Source organism: Leptonotus elevatus, chromosome 16 (assembly GCF_054856555.1).
Source record: "Leptonotus elevatus isolate MCC_2025b chromosome 16, RoL_Lele_1.0, whole genome shotgun sequence".
Classification (NCBI taxonomy): domain Eukaryota; kingdom Metazoa; phylum Chordata; class Actinopteri; order Syngnathiformes; family Syngnathidae; genus Leptonotus; species Leptonotus elevatus.
The window spans coordinates 3533072-3557061 of NC_141254.1; the positions used below are offsets into that span (position 1 = coordinate 3533072).

At 37.4% G+C, this 23990-nt stretch overlaps 1 protein-coding gene across 3 annotated transcripts in view; it reads left to right on the plus strand.

The window, feature by feature from the left end:
• pknox2 (pbx/knotted 1 homeobox 2) overlaps positions 1-23990 on the plus strand; it is a 108352-nt gene that overhangs the window by 58697 nt on the left and 25665 nt on the right. For 2 of the 3 annotated variants that reach the window (XM_086098941.1, XM_086098942.1), the window contains exon 4: positions 9172-9308. In XM_086098941.1, the coding sequence (XP_085955067.1) occupies positions 9172-9308 (137 nt within the window). Of the gene's footprint in view, positions 1-3619; positions 3727-9171; positions 9309-23990 lie in introns of all 3 variants that reach the window. The other variant, XM_086098943.1, reaches the window with a different exon arrangement.

Sequence of the window (23990 nt, forward strand, 5' to 3'; positions counted from 1 at the left end):
ATTTAATAAATTAGACATCTCACAGTCTGAATGGCATAAACTGTTGTGGCTGCTTTCTGAGTCTTTTCAATTAAGCATTGAGAAGAATGAAGCTCTGTACATTATACACATCTTGTCTGATATGCAACAGCTCGTTTGAAGTACAGGCTAGAGGGAATCATGTGTAACCAAATATGCATGTAGAAGCCGTGGCAGTGACTAATTTTGCATTTGTTAGGCAGAGCTACAGTCTACACCTTGGAATTGTCTGAACGTTGACTATTGAACAGAGGAATTTTGTATTGCACAAAAACCATAAAGCACTGTTTGCATGTGTGTGCATGTTTGCCTCCAATCCAAATTCACAGACCTCTTTGATGTTACTGGGAATAATTTTATGCCTACTTCTCACTTTTCCTTTAATGCTTGCTAGTGAATTTTGATTGCTGCTGCAGGCAATTTTCAAATGATTTGCAATATATAATGTGATTTCTGCAATAATTTATTACAGTAAGTCACTTCACTACTTAAATGAAAAGTTACAATTGTGATGTATTTACTACTGTTTTACATGTACACTCAGGATGCTCTTGAAATGGGAGTGTGTTTGTGTATTTTTATGGACTGGCATTGTTCCCTGTTCCAAATTGCTATTTTGTGGTTGTGTTCCCTCGAGGGATGGTGAAACTTGAGAGTCCCTCTAAAATACTGTGCCATAATTGGAATTGCTTTATCTTCAGTCTCATCAATTAATGCACAATTTTCCATTTAATCACTAACACGCTGGCTGTATTTTGCAATTAAAATGAGGACAGATAACAGAGAAGATGCCTTTCAGCAGATAACAGTTGGAATGAGAGCAAAAAACAGAAGACACAATTAGTACACAAAATGACTTGCACACCACTAAACAAAAGTAAAAAAAAAAAAATGAAATCCACAAAGTCACAAAAAATGACCTACAGTCTTATTGTATAATGGTCTATTTTGTTTTATTATGTGGGTGGAATAATCAGTTCCTGATTTTGTTAGAGGTAGTTTTGTCAGAAGACTGTCGTTTTTATCCAAGGAGTAAATCATTTAATGCATGTAAACTGTAGAGCCCTTTTCACACTCCACTCGCTCAGTGAGAGACAATGTGAAATGACTGGTTGCCAGCGTGATGATATTGGGAAGTGCTGACTTAGAAGCCTGTCAGAAAGTAAAAACTGAGATTTTTCTCATGGTTAGACTGCACCTCAACTAGATGTTTTTTCGTAGTTTTAGCACTCGTACAAAAGCACATTAATTGCATACTCGGGCTCCCACAAACGATTATTTTGCTAGTCGACTAATCACCAACAGTAGTCGCGCGGGGGGTTCTCAGTCGTGTTACTTGTGTCTCCCCTAGCCTCAAGATCCACAAATGAGTGACGGTGAACTAACGTTATATGCGGTATATCTGGTCGTGACATGGTTTTCTTTCTCTTTAAAAAAAAATAATATTTTTTTATTAAATTTTCTTGAAAATGTCTTCGGTGGCAGCCAGTTTACTTGAGTGGCCCGCCCAAGTATTAACACGGTGAACATGGGAAGCACTGTATGTGTATTTTAAAAGGAGTAAATTGATCTACGCAAACAAGATATGGTATGCACCTGAAAAATGAACAAATAAATAAATAAATCCTTCAAGATTAGGAGGAACTTTTTTTATGTAACAAACTATTTTGTGCTTTATTGTAATGTGTTGCCGTTGAGGGGTTGTGGCAAAGCTGTCATGTTTTGTTGAGTTTTGCAATGCCCAAGTTCATAAACGCAACACTGTGACCTCCGAGAAGAGGCACGTTCGACGTCAACGGTAGCAAAGTGTTTTGGTTTTTAATAAACGCGAGTTCGCTGACTAAAGCCTCGGTGAAACCTTACAAATATGTTAGCGTGCCAAACAGAACATCGTGTTACACACACGGTGCTAACACACATGGTGCTATTGCTAGCTTCCAGACATGACGATATACACTATGCCAGAAATATTTTTCGGCATCAGCCACAACATGCTTCCTTTTTAAATGCTGCTTTATCACATGAAAGGTTTACCATGTATTAAGTATTTTTGTTGAGATGCGCCAGACGTTTCAGGTTCTGTTGCTAACACAGTTAGCCATGACACTACACTACCCATAATGATTTTCTTTCCGTCGCAGATGAGTGCAAGATGAGGCAGTTTTCGACAAAAACAGAGCGCAAATAAATCATAAATAACGACTCATCGACTATTAATATTAATTGTCGACGGTTTTGATACCGACGTTGTCATGACGAGTCGACTAATCTGGCAGCTCTATTGCATACTGTGATAGATTTAAACTCTGGCACTGTATTCTGTATTTAATCGTCCCAGATATTTTTGGAAAGGTTTTGATTTCGCATCTTGAATCCATGAAATATAGTTGTTGTTTTTTTATATCTCCATTAATGAAGAATACTTATTTTTTAAGGCTTGCAGTTACATCTATTTAGGCATCATTGGTTACCTTGTAAGGCATTACTGTTATTGTTATTATTATATTACACCAAAACACCCTTTCTCCTCAGGCTCAAAGTGGCAATTTACAGGATATTTTCATGCAGCATAAACACATAGGTTATCTGTAGCTTCGGGATGCTTCACCTGCTGTGCTTGCCTATAGTAAGTTGGGCTGATTGCAGGGGGCCTATTTGTGTTCGTATGTGTGTGCAATGCACCCCTGAACCAATTAGCTCCTACGGTGACTGGGTGAATGCGACAGTGGCATTCCGCAGGGTAAAGCATTTAGCTGTGTGGGGTCCTGGCCGATAGCAATTAGCCCACTGACAACAGCCCTAATTAGCCTTTTTGATTGGCTTGATAACGGTTCAACAATGACCCAGCTGTCCTCATGTGGAGACAACCAAAGTTGCTGCACTATGACAAATTATCTTCAAAATAATTCCTTCAAGCCATAATTACAATCTACAGCTTTGTTTAGGACAGGGGTCAGCAACCTTAGCTTTCAAAGGAGCCATTTTAGGCCAAATAAATAACAAAAAATCTGTCTGGAGCAGCAAAACATTTCATCTACCTTTAATCTTCCTTTTTCTGTCAACTTAAAACTTTGGACTCTCACATTTTTTGAATACTGTACTTAATTATTTTTTTTTTTATTTCATCGTTAATTCATTCAAAGAATATTTAAAATATTAAAGTAAATATATTAAAAAAAAAAATATATATATATATATATATATATATAAAAAATATATTAGCGCTCCACAGGGAGCCACAGGAGAGGGACTACAGAGACACATGTGACTCCAGCGCCGCAGGTCGCAGACCCCTGTTTTGGCCATAGCTTGGTTTCAAGTATAATTATGAACCCACTTACATGTAACATATATTTACATAAATAACATAGTGTTTGTGTTTGCACTATTTTGTTAGTGTTTCAAACAATTATCATGATGCATCGCGTGTCAACTATGTGCAGCGCTTACAGATGGGAACTGATAGTGGCTTGGGTAAATCGAAAATAGTATGTGTGACATGCTTAGAAATACAATGCTTTCCTACTAGCACCTGGTGGCTACTGTAGTCATACAATTTTCAATCACTTGACTCCTCTTTTCAATGTTCTATCATTCTCAGTCTCAATGTGACGCTATCCCATGATGCAACATGTGTCCCCGGCACCTGCAGTGATAATGATGGCCACCCAGCGCGTTCCTCCACCATCGTACCAGGAGAGCCAACAGGTTGGTCAGAATTGGGAAAAAATAAAAAATAAAAACAATCATTAATTGACCAACACTAAAAAGTCACATTTACAATATGTGATCACACATTTTGGCTGCAGAATATTCCTATTAATCACACCACTCCTGATTCTGAATCAATTCACACACAACACTGAACAAAGATAGCAAAATTTTTAAATGTGAAACCCAATATTTATACCCCAAAAAATGTTCAACCCTGTTGACCTTTTGCAACAAAATGGTTGATAGTTCCGTGATCATGGCCCATTATCTTTGCAATTTCACGCATGCTGTAGCACTCTTCTTTCACAATTTTTTTACTTTTCATAGTCATTCATAGCTCTTTTTGGGGCCATTTTGCCCAAAGATAATCATTGCCAAATATTTATGCACACCCTGACATCCAAGGTCCTTTTTTTGTTCCCAGTGCAAGTCTAGCGCAATGCTCCGGTTAACGCATGGGTGGCGATTTCTTTCTTATGGTATTTTTGTAGACTTGCTGAGGTAGAGTTGGGTGTAACGGAGCATTTGCTTTGATGTGTGGCGTTGGGGGATTGAACGTAGACTTTTCCCATTATAGTGGCATCCCTCATTTCCGTTAGAATCAGTGTGGTCGGAATGCACATCGGGCTTCACATGTGGAAACAGAGAAAGACTTGCTGGTGTTTGTGCATGACATTGGTAGGTCAAACTACAGGTAAACTTGTGTGCAATGCGTGGTACTCTAATAAACCATAGGGAGAAAGGTGAGCATACAACCATGGCTGGACGGGAGGAGACTTGACTGGTCGCCATGACTGGACAAGACGTGCACAGACTGGTCGCCATGACCGTAACGAGCGTGACGTGGAAGGACCTGATTTGCCTTAACTTGACTTGCTGTGGAGTGGCTATGACTTGGCTGGGGCTAAGGCTTCTCGGCTGTGACGTAGACGACTTGGCTGTGACAAAGACTGCTTGGTTGTGACGAGGACGACTTGGCTGTGATGAGGACTTGACACATGAACTTCAACACATAATATAGACAATGCTCCCACAATGACTGAACAAACCCCACAAACTAAATACACCTCTGCTAATTACTTGACAAGACACACCTGCGGAAGACACAAGTGGCTGAGGGCACTGATAGTTTGACAGACAGGGGAAAGGAAGACACACAGGCGGATGTGGTTACACATAACGAGACAAGGGGAAAGACAAGGAACACAAAACACCGAACACTCAGACAACAAAGAACATGAACAACCAAAATCAAACAAAAACTCGACCCCACAGAACCGAAACGTGACAGCCTCGATGAAATCCACTAAAATCATGTTACACCACCTGCACCACTAGTTAGACCTGGTCTTAGAGAGTCTAAAATCTCATCTACTTTTTTGTCACCAAACTGGAGATGCGCCGATGGGGTGCAACAGCTCGGTGCGCCGGGAAGGCCACAGAGGCCTAGCACGTCTCGCAAATTCACAAACACACGTTAACTAGACTTGCCCTGGCATGAAAATGTTTTTTGACCGAGCGCAGCCTACCATATGTTACCAAATTTCCTGATTCGCTGGGAGAAAAATAGGCTAGACTTGCCTCTGCACGAAAACTGAGATGCGCCTTTTTTATGGCGAGCCCACATGTGAGTGTTGAATTTCTTAGGTCATACACAAAAACGATATGTTGAAATCAAGTACGTTTTTACATCTGATAAATGAGCATACAATTGTGGTAAGGTCAAAATATTTGCATTATTGTGCACAGTTGTACTTTATTGGGTTATTGTGCACACAGTATATACTGTATCTCCACTATTACTAAATGCTTAAATTAGTAAATGTTCTTTGCAGTGTGCTGTCTGCCACACTCTAAAAAGAGAATTGTTGAACCTATTTAGGATTACAAATTGAATTGTTGACCAAAAGCAAAAAATTGCTTCAATTGGTAACTCACGATTGAATTAAATTAATCCAAAGTGAATATAAATTCATTAAATTTAATAAATTCACTTGAATTAAATTCATCCAGAGGTAATCCAAAGTGAATATATTAAGTTTAATTGAACTCTTAATTAATTAAACTTAACTCTTAATTAATTAAACTTATTACATTGTGTTACCAATTGAAGCATTTTTTTTAAGTTGGCCAACAAGTGTACAGTGAGTGACTTGAAGAACTTACTTTATGGGTTCAACAAAAACTTGCGTGTACATACGAGCCCTATATTGTTGTTGCTTGTTAAAATGTATTTCTCTGAGTGTGGTCACATTTGATTTAAAAAAAATTTGATATGAGGAAAAAACATGCATGTGCAAGTAAGACCTGCAGTATGTTAACATATATCTTATAATGTGTGTGTGTGCGTGCGTGCGCGCGGGTTTTTTATGACATCGTGGGGACCATTTTCTGGGTTTTTAGTATCATTGTGGGGACCAGGTGTCCTTGTGGGGACATTTTGGTGGTCTCCATGAGTCAAACCTCTTTTTGTGGGTCAAAACTTTGTTTTAGAGTTTAGGTTTGAATTGGGTTTTGGTTGGGGTTAGGGTTAAGGTAAGGGTTAGGGTAAGGGTAAGGCAGTCAGTTGTGATGTTTAAGGTTAGGGTAAGGGTCTAGGAAATGCATTATGTAAATGAGATGTCACCACTAGAAATGTAAACCCAACATGTGTGTGTGTGTGTGTGTGACCTGACTCACCTAAAATCTAAATGTAAAATCACACTTATTTACAGTTTTTCAAAATGTCAAAATTAAAACTTGCTACACAGTCAATTATATTGAATAAATGTGTCTCTTTTTAGAGTGGGACCAAATAGACTCAGTTTTAGAGTAATATACTTGGAAGAGAATTAGATAAAGAAAGATTAAAAAAAAATAAAAAATAAAAGCCACTCAAGGGTTGAGGTGCAAACTCCCGACCTTCAGCTTGGGAGACAGCCGATCTACTCCCGAAGCCACGCAGCTCCTGCTGTGTGTTACACTGTAACAAATTTCTGTAAAATCGAAATGTTCTTGTTGTTTAATTTGACATTATTTAACTGTATACAGTAATGCATTGTGGGTAAAACAAAGAGCATTGGGGGTAAAAACTTTTTTTTTTACGGTAATTTGCCGTATAATAAGCGGTTAAATACTGTAAATTTAACAGTAACTTTGTTTTGGTATGTATTTATGTGGATTACAGGTAAATACTGTAAAGATAGTCGGATTTTGGCGGGTATCTCTATCGGAGAAGAAGCAAATAGCGGACCCTGTATTGTCACCGGAGCAAGGACAAGAATTCAGGGAATTGAGTAATATTTTAGCGCAAGGGCAGTCTGCAATGTCTTCACAATGCATTTTTTCGATAAACAGGCAACCTTACAGCTAACATTCTTTTATGCATTCAGCTGCAGAACGAGGTTTGATTTTACAAACGAGGGCGGCACGGTGGATGACTGGTTAGCACGTCCGCCTCCTAGTGAGGAGGGCGTGAGATCAAGTCGGGGCTTCAGCCTTCCGGGGTGAAGTTTGCATGTTTTCCCCATGCCCGCGTGGGTTTTCTCTAGGTGCTCCGGTCTCCTCCCACATTCCAAAGACATGCATGGCCGGTTAATTGAGCGCTCTGAATTGTCCCTAGGTGATGGTTGTTCGTCTGTGTGTGCCCTGCGACAACCAGTTCATGGTGTACCCCGCCTATTGCCCGAAGCCAGCTGGGATAGTCTCCAGCACCCCAGCGACCCTTCTGAGGAATAAGCGGTTAATAAAATGAATGGATGGATTTTACAATGGCATACTGTATTATTTAGGTATATAAATTAGAATACAAGAAACAGTTGTAAATTATAATACAAGAAACAGTTGTAAATTATGTTACAGTGAATTGCTGATTTCTTAAAAAAGTAAATACAGTAAGTAACTGTAATTTATATACAGTACATACTGTAATAGATTTTCACAGTAATTAAATGCAATTTTATAAGAATAAGCAACGTTTTTGCCAGTTATTTCTTGTAAATTCTACAATCAATTTTGTTACAGTGTAGTATATCGCTAGTATCAGCTGGAATCTTCCTAACTCGCAAGAGACCAAAAACATTGTTTTTCTCTTCTTGGAGATAAGCAAATAGGAGGAGTTGCATAGCTCAGGTGGTAGTGTGGTAGTGTCTCCCAAGCTGAAGGTCGTGAGTTTATTCCTAAACACATGAGTGACTTTTATATTATTATTATTTTCCAATTCTTTATTTTACTCTCTTCCAAGTTTAAATAATAGTCTACTCTAAAACAGAATCTATTTGGTCCCACTCTAAATAGTCTAATTTACTCTACAGAATTTACTGTGTAGTGGGAGACTGTACGATAAATTAAAATAAAAAATCTATATTACATGATGCAAAACTGATAAAATGGGGAAAAAATAACATCAGGATATAAAAAGCAACAACGATGTATGTATAATAATACATATTGCACGCAGGGTGCACCAACAATAAATGCAACATAGGTTACTGTAGTCGAGTCAGAATAAGTGTGTGGGGTAACAAACACTTCATCATCAACCAGCTTACCACAGTGTGTGATGTGTGTGACCAACAGGTCAGTGTTAATTAATAAACTTTGAATGTATCTGGATCTAGCCATTGTCCCACAGTGCAGACAATCCCACCGAGAGGAAGTAGAGCATGTTCATCCTCACCCTCACCCTCCTCCTCCTCATCATCATCATCATCCACCACCTCTGTCTGCTTTCACCCAGAGGATTAATGCAAGAGGAGAGAAGCAGTATGCATGTTCGAAAAATGCAAATGAGAGCTAGTTAAGTGTGAAGAAGCTAATTTATTTCCCATTTGGTGCTGGGATTAAGACTTGAAGCCTTCACCCACCCCAACCTGTCACAAGAATGGTGGTGGGGGTGGGGTGCTGGAATGCACAAACTAAACAGAGAAATAGAAGGTAGAGAGATTTTTTTTTTTTAAATTTTAAAATAATAATAAAAAAAATTAAATAACAAATGAAAAAAATAATAACAATAATAATAAATAATAATAAATACTACACTAATAATAAATTGTTTAATTCAGGTTAAATGACCAGCAACGTGTTTCATTTACTAAATGCCAATTGACAGTTGTTTAACAGGAATCTTTAAATGCTGTACGACCTGCACATTGTGTAATATTTAATTGAGTCTTCTGTTTCATTTTATTTAACAAGTTGATTATAAAAGAGCTACGCTGTTGTGCAAAATAATTCTGTCAATTCTCATTTGTAGTCTGCCAGTATGAAATGCATGTCACAGCTGATTGCATTTGGGAAGTGATTATTAAAATACCTTACTCGAAGCTGCATGATGATTAGAATTGTAGCAGTTGACATTGTTTATAAACACATACAAACACTGCTTTTTCTCTGTATCTGTTGGTTTTTGAACACTGTTGGGTTTGCATCATCATTTTGTCCTTACATTTTGGTTCACAGATGACGGGCACAACCCAGCAGAACAACAAGACCTCACAGGTCAATATCCCAGCAGCCTCCGCAGGAGGAAATAACTCTGTCAGTGTGACCCTTGACCCACAGACCCAACTCGAATCTGACAAGAGGGCTGTTTACAGGTTGGTACAACACATTCAGTATATATTTTACCATCTGTCCAAACCTTGCCCAAAGGTTATATTTAATGGTTGTGTAAGTTTGCAACTGCAGCCGATTTCAACTTGAAGATACTTTAAGAGCCAGCTCAATGAAATTGCTACAAACATAGTAATACAGGGGTCTTTATTGTACAGTACCGTATTTTCACGACTGAAGGCCTGAGATTTAGCCAGCCAGCCAGGCTAAGGAGCCAGCCGGGCTCCTAACATGGGAAATTGAGATAGCCCGACAATTTTCCACGTATCCCGAGCCTTTGATAAGAAATATGGTCTTTTTTTTCCAAGTCATATTGTCACAAAACTGGAAATAATGCATGGTTCTACGTTAAGCCTTTTCGGGTGGGGGCCCGAGAAATTGTGGTGGCCCTGCCAGAACCAGCACTGCCCCTGTATATCGCTGGCTTGGTCCGATACCCCACGTATCATAATTTGGTCAATTTTATATACTGTATTTAAAAAAAAAATCGATACTATTAGTTGGTCACACGTGTGTGTTATTTTGGACAAAATATTCACCAATAATATAATAAGTAATAAAATAAAATAATGATTCCTACAGTTATAATAAATGATAACTGAAAACTATTTTATATTATATAGTACAGGCCAAACAATTTGGACACATTTTCTTATTCAATGCATTTGCTTTATTCTCATGACTGGTTACTCTGTAGATTCTCACTGAAGGCATCAAAACTATGTATGAACTGATGTGGAGTTATGTACTTAACAAAAAAAAAAAGGTGAAATAACTGAAAACATGTTTTATATTATAGATTCTTCAAAATAGCCATCCTTTGCTCTGCTTACTTTTTTACATACTCTTGACATTCTTACCTCTGGGAACTCCTTAAAGACTTTTGTAAAACCCTTTCAGGTGACTGACTACCTTTTGAAGCTCATCGAGAGAATGCCAAGAATGGGCAAAAAAAGTAATCAGAGAAAAGGGTGTCTTTATTTATGTATTTATTTTATTATTTTCACCTTTTTTGTGAAGTACATAACTCATCATTTGTTTGTTATTTGTCATAGTTGTCGTGGTAGTTTGGATGCCTTAAGTGAGAATCTACAATGTACATAGTCATGAAAATAAAGCCAAGTATTGAATGAGAAGGTGTGTATAAACGTTTGGCCTGTACTGTATGTTAAGTGTTGATTTAATCACATTTATTTATGAAATGTGTAAGGCTATTTGTATTTTCAACTCTGTCTAAACTATATGGATAGCCTGTAGAATACACAATAAAATTAATTAAAATAACTAAATACATTAATAAAATGAAAGAAAAATATCTAGTGCCCATTAAAAAGTCCCACTCAAACTATGTGGTTGTAGTGCAAGGAATTAAATGACATTCGATAAAACAGTGTGTGCTTCAAATATGTTTAGGAGTACAGTACCAGTTTATCTGGAGTGGTGTCGCTGTTTGAACACCAGATGGCACACTGGGTGCTACCCACGTAATGATGTACTTCACTGAGACAGCCGAAGAAGAAAGTCATGGATGATGAATGAATTTTGACTGATTAAATATAAATAGAAGAATGATTGCTGAGAATACTGTACAGATAATCCAACCCAGTGTTCGCTACAAGCACAGATAGCGACTCCCTCCCAATTTAAGACGATTTTCGGCGACCAAAGGCTTTTATCTGCCCTGATTGGTCAACGCAGTTTCATGCTATGCTAATGGTCACAATGAACGCAAGCTAATAGCACACTCGAATGGGAAAAGCGAAAGTATGGAAGAGGTCTCGTGATACTCGTCGCAAAATCATGGTGTTTGAGCCGGTGCCGTCTTCTTTCGATTCAGTCTCCAAATGAACGTCGTTTTATAGCGCGTGCTGTCACGAGTCTGTGTGCACTCTTCTAATCACAATAATTTTCAGCTAGCCATCCGGGCGAATGGTACCGTAAATTGAGTTTGCCCGAGGTGGTTTTTAGTCACCATTGGGGAGCTAAAACACTAAAGCTCAACCCTGCGACTATACAGCCAGTATTGGGAACTTTACTTTAAAAAAGTAATTAGGGATAGTCACTCATTACTTGTTTAAAAAAGTAACTGAGTTAGTAATTGAATTACTTCATAATAAAAGTAACTCGTTACCAGGCAAAGTAACTATTTTCAAGTTTTATGTCAAATAATTTTGATATTTTTTTACATGTTTTAATATTATTATTAATATTAATATTATTATATTTTTATACAAGGTATTCAAATTATGTCCAGGCTTTATAGGGTGTTTTCATTTATTTTTGTGAATATTTATGTCACACAAATGCCTCACTCCATAATGACATATTATATAATAATAATAATAATAATAATAATAATAAGTTGTTAAATGTATTATATTTTTAGAAAAAAAGAAAAAATGTATTATATATATTATATATTATATATTATATAATATTAATTATTACATTTGGAGTGGTGATGCATGTTCACCACTGCCAATTGCTACAGCAATCAGAATAAAAATAAAAATAAAATAAATGCTGGATTTATGGTGATTTGTGGCACGTATGTCATCTATAGGTAATTTGTAGACAGTCCTAGCCAGCCCCTCCAGGATTTCACGGGCTTTTTTTATGATCGTTGTGGACTAAAATAATCAATAATATATAAAAGAAATTGCCAATGCTATTAAATATGCAGTGCTTAATGCTATCATAGCCAAAATCATTGCCAGAACTACTACTCCATTTCCTGCTCAAAATCATCAGCTTCCACTTGATCTCTCTGAAAAACCCTTTGTACACTTAATTAAGAGAGTATGGTGTTATAACATCAGTTGATAATTTTACACATATTAAGACATTTTTAATTATTGATTTACGTTTGCATCATCACTGCACACCATTCTCACTTTAATTAGTTCAATGCTCCCGACAGACCTCGACTACATCGCCTCTTCAGTGTGATTTGCAGAGACTGGATATTTCTTTCAACACTGTTCACGTGTTTAGCACTCGTGAAGTAAGAGAAATACAATTGTTGGCGCTATTAATTACACCAGGCACTACACTAGTTGCTAATCGCTATGACTTACCTGTATGGTGGTTATGGTGCTTGCGGAGTCGCAAAAATTGTCAACAAATCCCTCCACATAGCGGCCGTTTTTCTGCAAATCTCTACTATTATTATTAATGTCACTTTTGTCAAAGTTGTCTTTGCTAAAATGAAGAAAAGAAGACCCGTCCGTCACGTCGTGACACGCTTCCCACGGCACCTCAAAAATAAAAGTCACTACACATTTCAGCTGTCAAGACACTTTTATTGTGATGAGGTCCGACTACAACAGTGCCTGTAACTGTGCGCAAATGACATTTTCAGAGCCAGTCACCCCACGTCTTGTAAGCTTACTTCGAGCCTTGAAACTAATAAATGAATTGTAACGCAACGCATTTCACATACAATAACGATAACGGCGTTTCAAATATGAAGAGAATAATTAGTTAGATTAGTTTGTTCATGAAAAAAAATCTGAGTTACCTAACGCCGTTAGTTTAAACGCCGTTATTCCCAATACTGTACACTTAAAAGTCTTAAATTTCATCAAAAATTGTCGGTGCGCCTAATAGTGAGGTGCGCCTTTTGTGTGCAGTTGAGTTCCAAAATCTGTAAATGTTGTTGTGTGACTTCGGTAAGGGCTCCGCTTGACTGTCTGTGTGGGAGCATTTCTGCCGAGGGACAGTCAAGCAAAGCAGTGCCGACATATTGCTTATATACAGGAAATTTGGCGCTGGTTAAGGATTAGCAGGCATGAGAACCCGAAAGACTCAACTGAAAGATGATGTGAGTCTTTTGGTTTCTCATGCCTGCCAGTCTTCAACCAGGGCCAGTTTGACTTTATATAAGATACAGAATAGCCACATTTCCACCGCAGGAACTTCGGGTTAAATGCAGGAGTCTTCCCAACCGGGCCACATTTACAGGAACTTACGGGGACGAGCGGAGGTCCTACTCGAGGGTAGGTCCTCCGCCGGCCCGATAAACTCCCGATCGGGCTTTCGTGCTGATTGGCTAAACATTTTTTAGTATAAAAAATTATCTTACCTTCATGCGCGACAATGTTGCCTTCTCGGTTTAAGTCTCTTCCACCAAAACAATTCTCTTAATAATCCTTTGCCTATTTTCATACTCCGCAGTCGAGACACAGCCACAAGCGGGCCGGCTGAGAGGACGGTTCCTGTTTTAGTCCCTACCCCCCTCTCCATACCCTTATGTCCTGCGGTGAAAACGCGGCTTAGGATGTCATGGTGCTCACTGCTTTCACTTTATGGAACTGCTAGAGCGAATTACGCCGCAATTTGTGAATGGATTGTGCGTGCTTGGGCTAAACATGTCTGCTTGCACCAATGTTGGAGCTTTGCAAAAGCCGGCAAGGAATAAGAGGCTAAAACAATGGATGCAGGGATGGACGAATGGATGGATGGATGGATGGATGGATGGATGGATGGATGGATGGAAGGACGGACGGACGGACGGACGGACGGACGGACAGTTGGATGGATGGATGGGGAAAAACACCAGGGATATTCTCCATTGTGACAAACAATGTAACAAATGAAATGGGATGCAAACCCAAAAATGGTGGCAGGCCAGTAGAGGGCACAAGGTTGCTGCCCCAACACTCACAAAAAATACCAGAAAAAATTTAATCACTGAAATAATAAAATGCTAATTTTTTCAGATATATTTATACCCATTTTTGGATGAGGAGGATTAATAATATATAGGTAATTTTATATAATAAAAATTATTCAAATTTAGCCTTTAGCCTGTTATGCCGCCTGGTTTTATGTGAGTAAATGTCTCCCATGCCGAAACAGCCTTGCCTGAAGTCCCATTTTCAAAAAGTTATTGCTATTATTTAAACATTTAAACCATAATAGTAAAGTCCATAAGGAGATGAATTTCATGGCAGTATATTCAAATGTTATGTTACAGCAAGATTTCTTAAACTTGTGTGGGAGAAATCAAGCACTGACAACTTTCAGGTATAATGATCAAGACAAAAGTGCATAACAGTAAAGACATAAAAAGCTTCATATCAATATTGTGAGTTGCACAATTGCCTTATTAATAGATTAATTTCTGGTCTATTGTGCTATAAAAATGCCGTATGGCGTCTTCAAGTATTGCCATAATTTAGAAAGCCCTCAGGTTTCATATTCTTCCTTTGAGAAAGAAAGCAAAAAAATACATTTGTGGAAGTGACTGCAGTGAACACAGCTAATCTGTAGTGTGCGCAAGCGGTCCATTATGGTGGCATATGAATGAAAACTGTCACTGATTGTCACCAAAATTTATGGGTACATATGCTAATGATAAATAATAAATATAACTATGCTAAGTGCAATTTCTGCAGAAATTACATGGGAATGCTGAAGGCTGAATGTTAATAGCTGAATGCTAATAGCTGATTGCTAAAATGAATGCTTATGAAGTAAATTAAAAGATAAATTGTGAAAATTATGAAGTATTAATTGTAGTTGAAAGATAAATGAAAAAAAAGAACACTTTAACCCGGGAGGCGTCAAGTTTTGAAGTAAGTTGAAATTTATAAGGAAAAGTGTTATCTGAAAGTACCCTTCATTCATTTAGATGGAAAAGTGGAACTAATATCCAATTGAAAAATGCAGAACAAAACAAAACAAAATCACTATATAGCGCCACCTAGGCATGCAGTACCCTCCATTCATTTAGATGGAAAAATGGAACTAATGATATCCAATTGGAAAATGCACCCCAAAAAAAACACTGAATAGCGCCACCTAGGCATGCAGTACCGTTCAGCATTCCCATAATAAATAAATATTAGAACAAAACTCGCAGTATTTTTTTTATGATTATTATTCTCGTCGTGCAGACACAAAACATTACGTCACTTTATGTCCCAAAAACAAGACTGATTGTCACCCAAATTTTTTATGAAATGTGTAGACGTGGGATAATCATAGTCTGAAAATATTAGAACGAAACGCGCAATATTTTGGATGATATTCAAAAACGTTATTATGCAAAATATTAATTATTATCCAAAATATTTTGAGTTTCATTCTAACATGTCACAACATGTTCTCATAATTTTTGGTCATGTTTTTTGGACATAAAGAGACGTATTTTTTTGTGTCTACAAGGCAGAGGAGCCAATTATGACGTGAGCTTTGTTCTAATATTTTTATATCTAATATTGTCTACACGTGTATTCATAAAAAAAAAAAATTGTATATATATTTTTCAGAGAGTACACATGTATTCATGTTTTTTAGGGACAATCAATCACGGTTTTCATTCATATGCTATATGCATTTTTAAAGCACAATAGACCAGAAAATAAGTCCAAAATGAACAGGGCCGTGTTGCCTGCGCGCAACACATCACAGCGATGACGTGGACTGGACAAAAATGTCCAATAATTACATCTTATAATAAAAAGGCAAAGAAAAATAATCATTTTCATCTGTTGCGTGGGACAAATTTCAGGTTAATTCACTCGTCTCAATTGTCGCAAAGATGTCGTAGAAATGTCGCAAAATGATTGAGGCGACAACCTCATAGTTCTCGTTCTCAACTCAGTGGGAAACGACCTTAAGCAATAGGAGAAAAATCCTATAAATCACAAATCTGAATGAGCATCTTCAGAAAAACATGTTGCAAATCATGAAACTTAGTTTATATATATATATATATATATATATATATATATATATATATATGTTTATATATATATGTATATATATATATATATATATATATATATATATATGTTTATATATATATGTATATATATATATATATATATATATATATATATATGTTTATATATATATGTATATATATATATATATATATATATATATATATATACATATATATATATATATACATACATTATTTTCTTAAGCTAAAGCTCCTTCGTGCTACTTTAAAGCATTAATTTATTAATCTTAAAAAATTATTGCATTAATTATGTATTAACGCAGATTAATCACACTATTCATTTTGGCCGCACATTATCCTTTAGCTTGAGAGCGGATGGTTACATTAAAGGTAGCACAGGTTGTGTTGAGCAATAATTATAACTACATGCATTAAAGTAAAGCATTTAATAAATGTTTGCGTTTGACATTCAGATTATTTGTTCTAGTCAAAATATTGGGTTAATATTTTTTTATTTTAAATTATGTAAGTAATTAACTGATTAGAAAAATCTACATATGGATCAAACATGTGGAAGACATCCTCATGACATTAAATGTCAAAAGAATTAACACATAACAGGTGCTCTTCAAATTTGGCAGGCAAAATTGTTGATAAAAAGCCTTTTCAATTAAGTTATTAATTTTGATTAATAACAATTCTAAAGTGAGATTAATCAGAATTATTTTTTTTTTATTGTTTGCCAGCTCTAATAGGCCTACATCCACAGCCCTCAAAATGATTTTTGTGCTGTGCCATTTTTAAACATTGGATTTCAGTCATTTCAGTTAAAGGCAACTTTATTTTAGAATTTTAGAATGTGGTAGATCAGAAACAGACTCAACTTCTTACCTAAAACGAAAAAGAAACGTACTTTTCTCTAGAATATTGATGCACCCTGATCAGCTTCTATTATGTATTTTTGAAATAAATTATTAAAAATTCAGATTTGTATCCGGCTGAATAATCCTCTGGTATAGACAATGCAGTATTTTTTTTTATTTTTAGCCAAATGAGAAGCAAGGTGCCTTATGTCTGTTGCTGTATGTTTCTGTAATGATGACACTGCAGACTATATTGGGTCGTCTGTTGGCCCGGGTCCCACCCGAGGCTACCCGCCGGCACAGGCTAAGTAGGTGCGAGCCCCTGCACTCAGGCCTGAGGCAAGCTGCTGTAAAATCGTTTGCAACTCCGCCGAGATACAAGGCTTGCTTTGATGTGAGCAGCCATCTCTGGAGCAGTTTTTCTTGGTTGGAGGCTCTGGTCTAATCATTCCCTTCTTAGTGTTATCATGCTTTTTTTGGGGTGGCCTTCAGTTGCCTCTTCCTTCCGTAACCACATACAAATGAAAGTACTCAGGTTAAGATTCAGGTAGCCTCACAATATATATATAGCACATGGGCAGTGTTGGGAAAGTTTATTTTCTACACAAACTAGTTTAAAGTTCAGGTCATACATTTTAAATTGAACTTTCCACAAGTTGGTTCATAATTCATAATTCAAAATGTGGAACTGTTCAACAAATAAACTATTACCCTCAAAATACTGTTATTTCCTCATTGTTTCTACCTATGCAAATTTCACTATAGTCTCAAAAACATGAGGAAAACCTTGTTGCTTGAATGCTCATTTTTTAAAATGAGGAATTAAAGCAAAAGAAATGTAGTCATCCACAAATACAATCTGAGGTAGAAAGGTAGAAAGATAGAAACTTGACTGCACCAGGAAATTCTCTCTCTCTCTCTCTCTCTCTCTCTCTCTCTCTCTCTCTCTCTCTCTCTCTCTCTCTCTCTCTCTCTCTCTCTCTCTCTCTCTCTCTCTCTCTCTCTCTCTCTCTCTGTCTCTGTCTCTGTCTCTCTATATATTTCCCTCTCCCTCCCTTTCTCTTCCTCTCTCCTCCCTCTCTTTCTCTCTCTCTCTCTCTCTCTGTCTGTTTCTCACTTGCTTCCTCCCCCTCTCTCTTTGTCTCTCACCCCCTCATTCTTTACCTCTCTCTTTCTGTCCCTCTCTTTCTCACTCTTTGTCCCTTTCTTTCTCACTCTTTGTCCCTCTCTTTCTCCCTCTCTCTCCCTCCCTCTCTTTCCCTCATTCTCTACTTCTCACTCTCACTCTCTCTCTCCCTCTTTCTCTCCCTCACTCTTTCCCTCCCTCCGTCCCTCCTCTGTCTCTTTCTCTCTCCCTCTCTTTTTATCTCTCTCTGTCTCTCACCCTCCCTAACTCCCTCTCTTTCTCTCTCTCACTTCCTCCCTCTCTCTTTTTCTCTCTCTCTGTCTGTCTCTCCCTCTCTCTCTCTCCCCCTAAATTCCTCCCCCTCTCTCTTTCCCTCTCTCCCCCTCATTCTTTACCTCTCTCTCTATGTCCCTCTCTTGCTCTTTCCCTCTCTTTCTCCCTCTTTTTTTCTCTCCCTCATTCTCTACCTTTCTCTCTCTCACTCTCTCTCCCTCTTTCCCTACCTGCCTCTCTCTCTCTCTCTCCCTCTTTCCCTCCCTCATTTTCTCTCTCTCTCTCTCTCTCCCTCATTCTTTCTCTCTCTCTCTCTCTGTCTCTCCCCCCCTCTCTCTCTCTTCCTTCTCTTTGCCTACCTCTTTCTTTGTCGCCCTCTGCCTAGAAAATACATTACTGTAATGTTGAAAGCCCTGTAGTTTTTCATTAGCAGCTTGATTGGAGTGCCTGCAACAGCTGTGATCTGTATATCCAGTCTTTAGTGCATTATACACATTAGTTAATTCAAAATGGCTTTTCACATGCATGCAAAGTGGAAGAAGATTGAGGCATATAGCGTTTCCAGATGCAGCACTGTTATATGCATGCTATATGAACTATGGTGGACTACATGACCAAACACACAATTCAACTGCTGTTGGAACCTTTATTAGCTTTACCAGGGGGCTCAAACTAATTTGTGGCCATTTGTGCCTCTGCAGGATGATATTTTTGTATCAAAGTTTAATGTTAGTGCAGCCCCCACCTATTTGGCCATGTCATTTTCCTGGGTGTTTTGTGTTTGTTTACTTGTTTGCTTTTTAAATCACTTATGGGCTACCATAGCTCAGACTCATGACAGCTTTTGGCAAAATGTAATTCTGTCGTAACACAAAGTGGAAGTTAAAGATATCCTGTCTCCCAGTCCCAGTCATGTCTTTTTCAAAACCTGCCATGCAGAAAAAAAGTTGACGATGAGAACAGCCAATTTCAAGAAAAAAGAATGGACACGGATGGCCTTATTTTCATGCTCACCAAAAGTCTAAGCACAAACAAACTGTGGGTGGAGTTTTCTTTGTTTTGGTATTTTTCAAGGCTAGTGCAGGTAGAAGACGACATTTGCGCTCTTGTGGGAGGGAATGCAGCTGACACACAGCCAATCAAAGCGGCTCCCTTCAATAATCTATTAAAATTCAGTGCAGCGAGTAGATAACGGCAATATTGCAGTTAAAATTGCCACAATATCGTCATGTCACGATATTCAAAGCAGCACATCTGTTAAAATGGAAGGTTGTATTCCATTTCTTCAGGTTTAGCACCCTCTGGTGGTTAGTTTATTAGTGCAGTTTAATTGTTATCACTCCACTGAATTATCATCATACCAGCAAATGTTTTTCAACTTCTCGGCTTTTTGAAACACATATATTTATATATATATCGTGAGATTCATATCGTGATATGTATTGTATTGTGACGTTTGGATATCATTACATTCCTAGCAGCGAGAGGTGCACGCTCTAAATAAAGAAAGGACTCACAAGAGTTCATGCAGGAGATTGAGACACATACAATGACTTTCCAGTAAAGGCTAATTTCAAAAAGACAATCCCGAGCCACATTATGCACGTTGTAGAACAGCGTGGCTTTGTGGTAAAATAGTCTGAGTACTAGGCTGGCCTGCCAGCAGTCCAGACCTGCCTGCCATTGAAAATGAGTGATGCATTCTGAAACGCAAAATAGATTACCAAATATTGTATAATGTAGGTTGAAAATGATTTGCAAATTATTGTATTCTCTTTTATGTACAGTATTACACAATGTCCCAACTTAATAACTTTTTTTTAATTGAGGAAAAAATGACTATTCTGTATTCTAGTTCGACAGTACCAATAGTCTATTTATTGCAGAAAGAAGAAAATGTGTATAATTAATGCAAATATGCAGGTGTTGGACTATTCAGGTATTGGTAGGTTGCAGAAGTGTTGCACAAAGTAAATATTCAAGTGTTCAGGATTTCAAAAGAAAAATAATCAACAGTGTGGTTGAGAGATTGTGATCCATTTGTCCAGGACTTGGATGGCGTGTGGGTAGAAGCTACTTTGTGTTGTTGTTCTGGCTATGACACTCCTGTAGCATCTGCCAGATGGGAGAAGTTTGAAAAGTGTTTTGTGGATGTGTGCACTTTCTGATAATCTTCTGTGGCGCGTCTTTCATATATGTGGTGTGGTGGTGTGAAGGCTATTCCACAGATGACCTGAAAAAAAAGTGTTTGTTTTGAAAAATAGGTTTTAATGTGTGAAGAATATAGCCAGTCTTTTCTCTCTCGGGCAACACAAAGATGCTAATGAAGGAATCACCAATTCTGTACTGCCTTACTTTCTGGTCTTCCCCCCACAGAAAGTTTACAATTATTTCAGAACTCAGTGCGTGTTCTGATGATCATCAGAGGGCGGGAGCACAATACACCAATTTTAAAATCACTGCATTGACTTCAACACTTTTTAAATGTCTTAAGGATCTTGGACCCTCTTATCTCTTTAAACTAATTTTACTGATGAACCGTCACAAGCTCTGAAGTAGTTTTTCTCCGGCTTTCCAGTCATTCCAAAGGCAGGACACACACGGCGAAGCATCGTCGTCTATCTTTTATGGCCCCCATATATGGAACAGCTTGCCGGAGAACCTCCACACAGAATGCTTTTAAAAAATAAATATATATATTTTTTTATCCCAGGCTCAAGTCCCACCTTTTTAATTTAGCTTTAGCTAATATTTCTTATTTGTATTTTTTGGGTCTTTTATCACTATTTATTTTTACACTGCTCTTATACGTTTATTATAATTTTTTTTCCTAATCATTTTAGTTGATTGATTGATTGTTTGTTTGTTTGTTTGTCCCGGGCTTTGCTTTGCGAAAGATTTTTTTATTTGGGCAAAATTGTTGGTCTGATTACTTTTCCACTCATCCTGGATGCATTGTTTCTCGAATAACCCAAAAAGGCAATGCCTATGGGAGGTAAACCCTATATTAATCAAATATTAATCGCACAACTAATTTAATGAGAATTTAATTTAAAGAGGTGTTGTTTTTTTTTGTTTTTTTGTTTTTTGGAGAGGAATTATTAAACAAAAAAATTTTATGGATGCTTGCCAAGCTTTTGATGGCCTTGGTAAAAATAAATAATAAATAATAAATAAATCTTAATAATGCAGGCCTATTTCTTTTATAGTTCACTAACTGGCCATATCTCAGATTAACATAAATATAAACTGAATATTGTAACTGTTACGGTGTGGTCACGGGGCGGCGTGGTGTCTGTCGCCGTGTGAAGTGGAGGACCCAAAATGCAGGGAGGCAGGAGAACCACAGCAGAAGTGCGGGCGAGACTGCCGTGCTTTATTTTACAGAAAACACTAACCAGGGTACTGGTTAATGCTAACTAAACAACAAACTGAAACGATACAAAATCAAAATGACAGACAGAACTCCAGGGGTGACCGTGACAAGCGGCAATGATCCCACGCTGACTGATCACCACCCGGGAACTAAATACACCCACACTAATTGGGTAACTAGCCACACCTGGGGCCAGGCACAAGTGGCTGAGGGCCCGGATTGGTCAACCCGCGGAAGGGCTGGAACCCACTCAGGACCAATCGGGACCCTCAACCAAAACCAGATCTTCCCAGACATGACAGTAACTGGTTTCTGTGGAAACTATCCCTTTAATACAGTCCATTTGAAAGTAGTTGCATTGTATAGTGATGTAATTAAGATGGGTGACAATATGACGCCCACTCAAGTCACTGTCAAGGCTTTGTTTTCTATGGCTTTGGAGCTCGCTGCCCAGCCACAGGCTAAGGATCACGCACGCACCAAATCCACGATATGTCATGTTACAATGCTGTGTTGCGATACGGCATATGGCCCATTCCATGCTACAAGCTTGAGGAAATATTTGAATGAAAATGAGAATGTAGGACTTGCAAAATTTGCAGGTCTATTCTTAGACATAAAAATAAGCATAATATAAGCACAAATAAAATAAAAATGTTAAAACTAAGCATTTTTGGAGCCTGGCTACGATGTGCCGTCGATGCCTTCCTATGGACCAAAAAACACGTGCAAGGCTACCAGTAATTACAACATCTGCATTCAGCATAATGTTAAATTGTATATTTAATAATTTGTTTTTATTTGCTTCAATGCTGTTCTGTGAAAATGTCTTCATGTGAAACTGGTGACTGCTGCTGTGTTTGTAAAGTTGACAGGTAAACCCTTCGTTTTAGGCATTTTCATAAAACTACTTGCAATTACACTCGAAATAACTGAGCCCTATTTCTACAACAAAGCGCTAACATTTCCTTGGTATAATTATTTTCCCGAATCTGGGTCAATGAATACAGTATGTAAACAAACACAAAATATATGTATCATAACATTATTCTAACATTAATGGCATTTTAACATCTCACTACACAATTAATCATCTAACCAACAAATGTTTTATGCATACACCTAATACATATTATAATTAACAACAGTATAATTTACTTACTAGATATGCAAATAAATTATATATATATATATATATATATATATATATATATATATATATATATATATATATATATATATATATATATATATATATATATATATATATATATATATATATATATATATATATATATATATATATATATTCATATGTTACCTTACCATTAAATCAACTTGACTTGACAAAAAGATTGAGAAGCACTTTTTTTTTTTACAGTGCTCTCTAATGCCAAATGACAAACATTAACATGAAAACACAGAGCATGGAGGGATTTTTAAAAGGTTTAGAAAAGAGAAGAATGTCAAGAATCAACATCTCCGCCATTTTTCTTTTACCCACAAATTCTTGTGGGATTTAATGTTTCTTTCCACTAATTACTAGAATTCCAATTTTTATGAGGGTACGCGGATTCCTCTCTGCATCTCTTCCTCCTTTATTTGATGCGCAGTAAATGTGTGATAGGGGAATTAGCCTAATGAGTTGTGGCGTTTACTATAAAGATCCTTCTGGAGCCTCTGCATCCTATTAAAAGAAGATGGTCTTTTATTTCTCAGGTTGCAGATGTAGCATGTGAGTGACGAAGGATGGTTTGGCGTACAAATGCAGATATGCTCTTAATTGATAGAAGTATTGCTATTGTCCTTTCCTCAACTGAAATATTCTTGTGATTCTTGGAAATACATCGAAAGGAAAATACATACAGTTTTAAAGCAACACTTTTATGCGTCTGTTTGTTCATGGTCTTCGCAGTAGTGCAGTAGTAGTGTTGGTTGTGTTAAGTAATCTTTAGTGCTGTTACTGGATTTATTTTTTGTAAGGTCGTAGTTTAGAGCTTCCGTCTTTAATTTTGATATTTCTTCAGAACTTAGCTGCTTGTGTTCTGACAAAGACCAGAGGGTGGGAGCACATTACACCAGTGTAATGGTGTTGTGGATCTCACTCTGCTTCATCTATCCTTCCTTCCCTCCTTTAGTCTTTCCTCTGGTCTCTTGAAGTCTCCCTAATCTGTTGGAATTTAGATGTTTTCTGGGATTGGTGAAATATTCCGTTTTTTTAGTCTGTGGGTGGTAGGTGGTGTATGGTTGGTGCTGGATTTTACTGTGTTTCATCTTTCTTTCCTTTGATCCTTCCTCTGGTCTCCTGACAACTTCACGACTCTGGCAGGACTC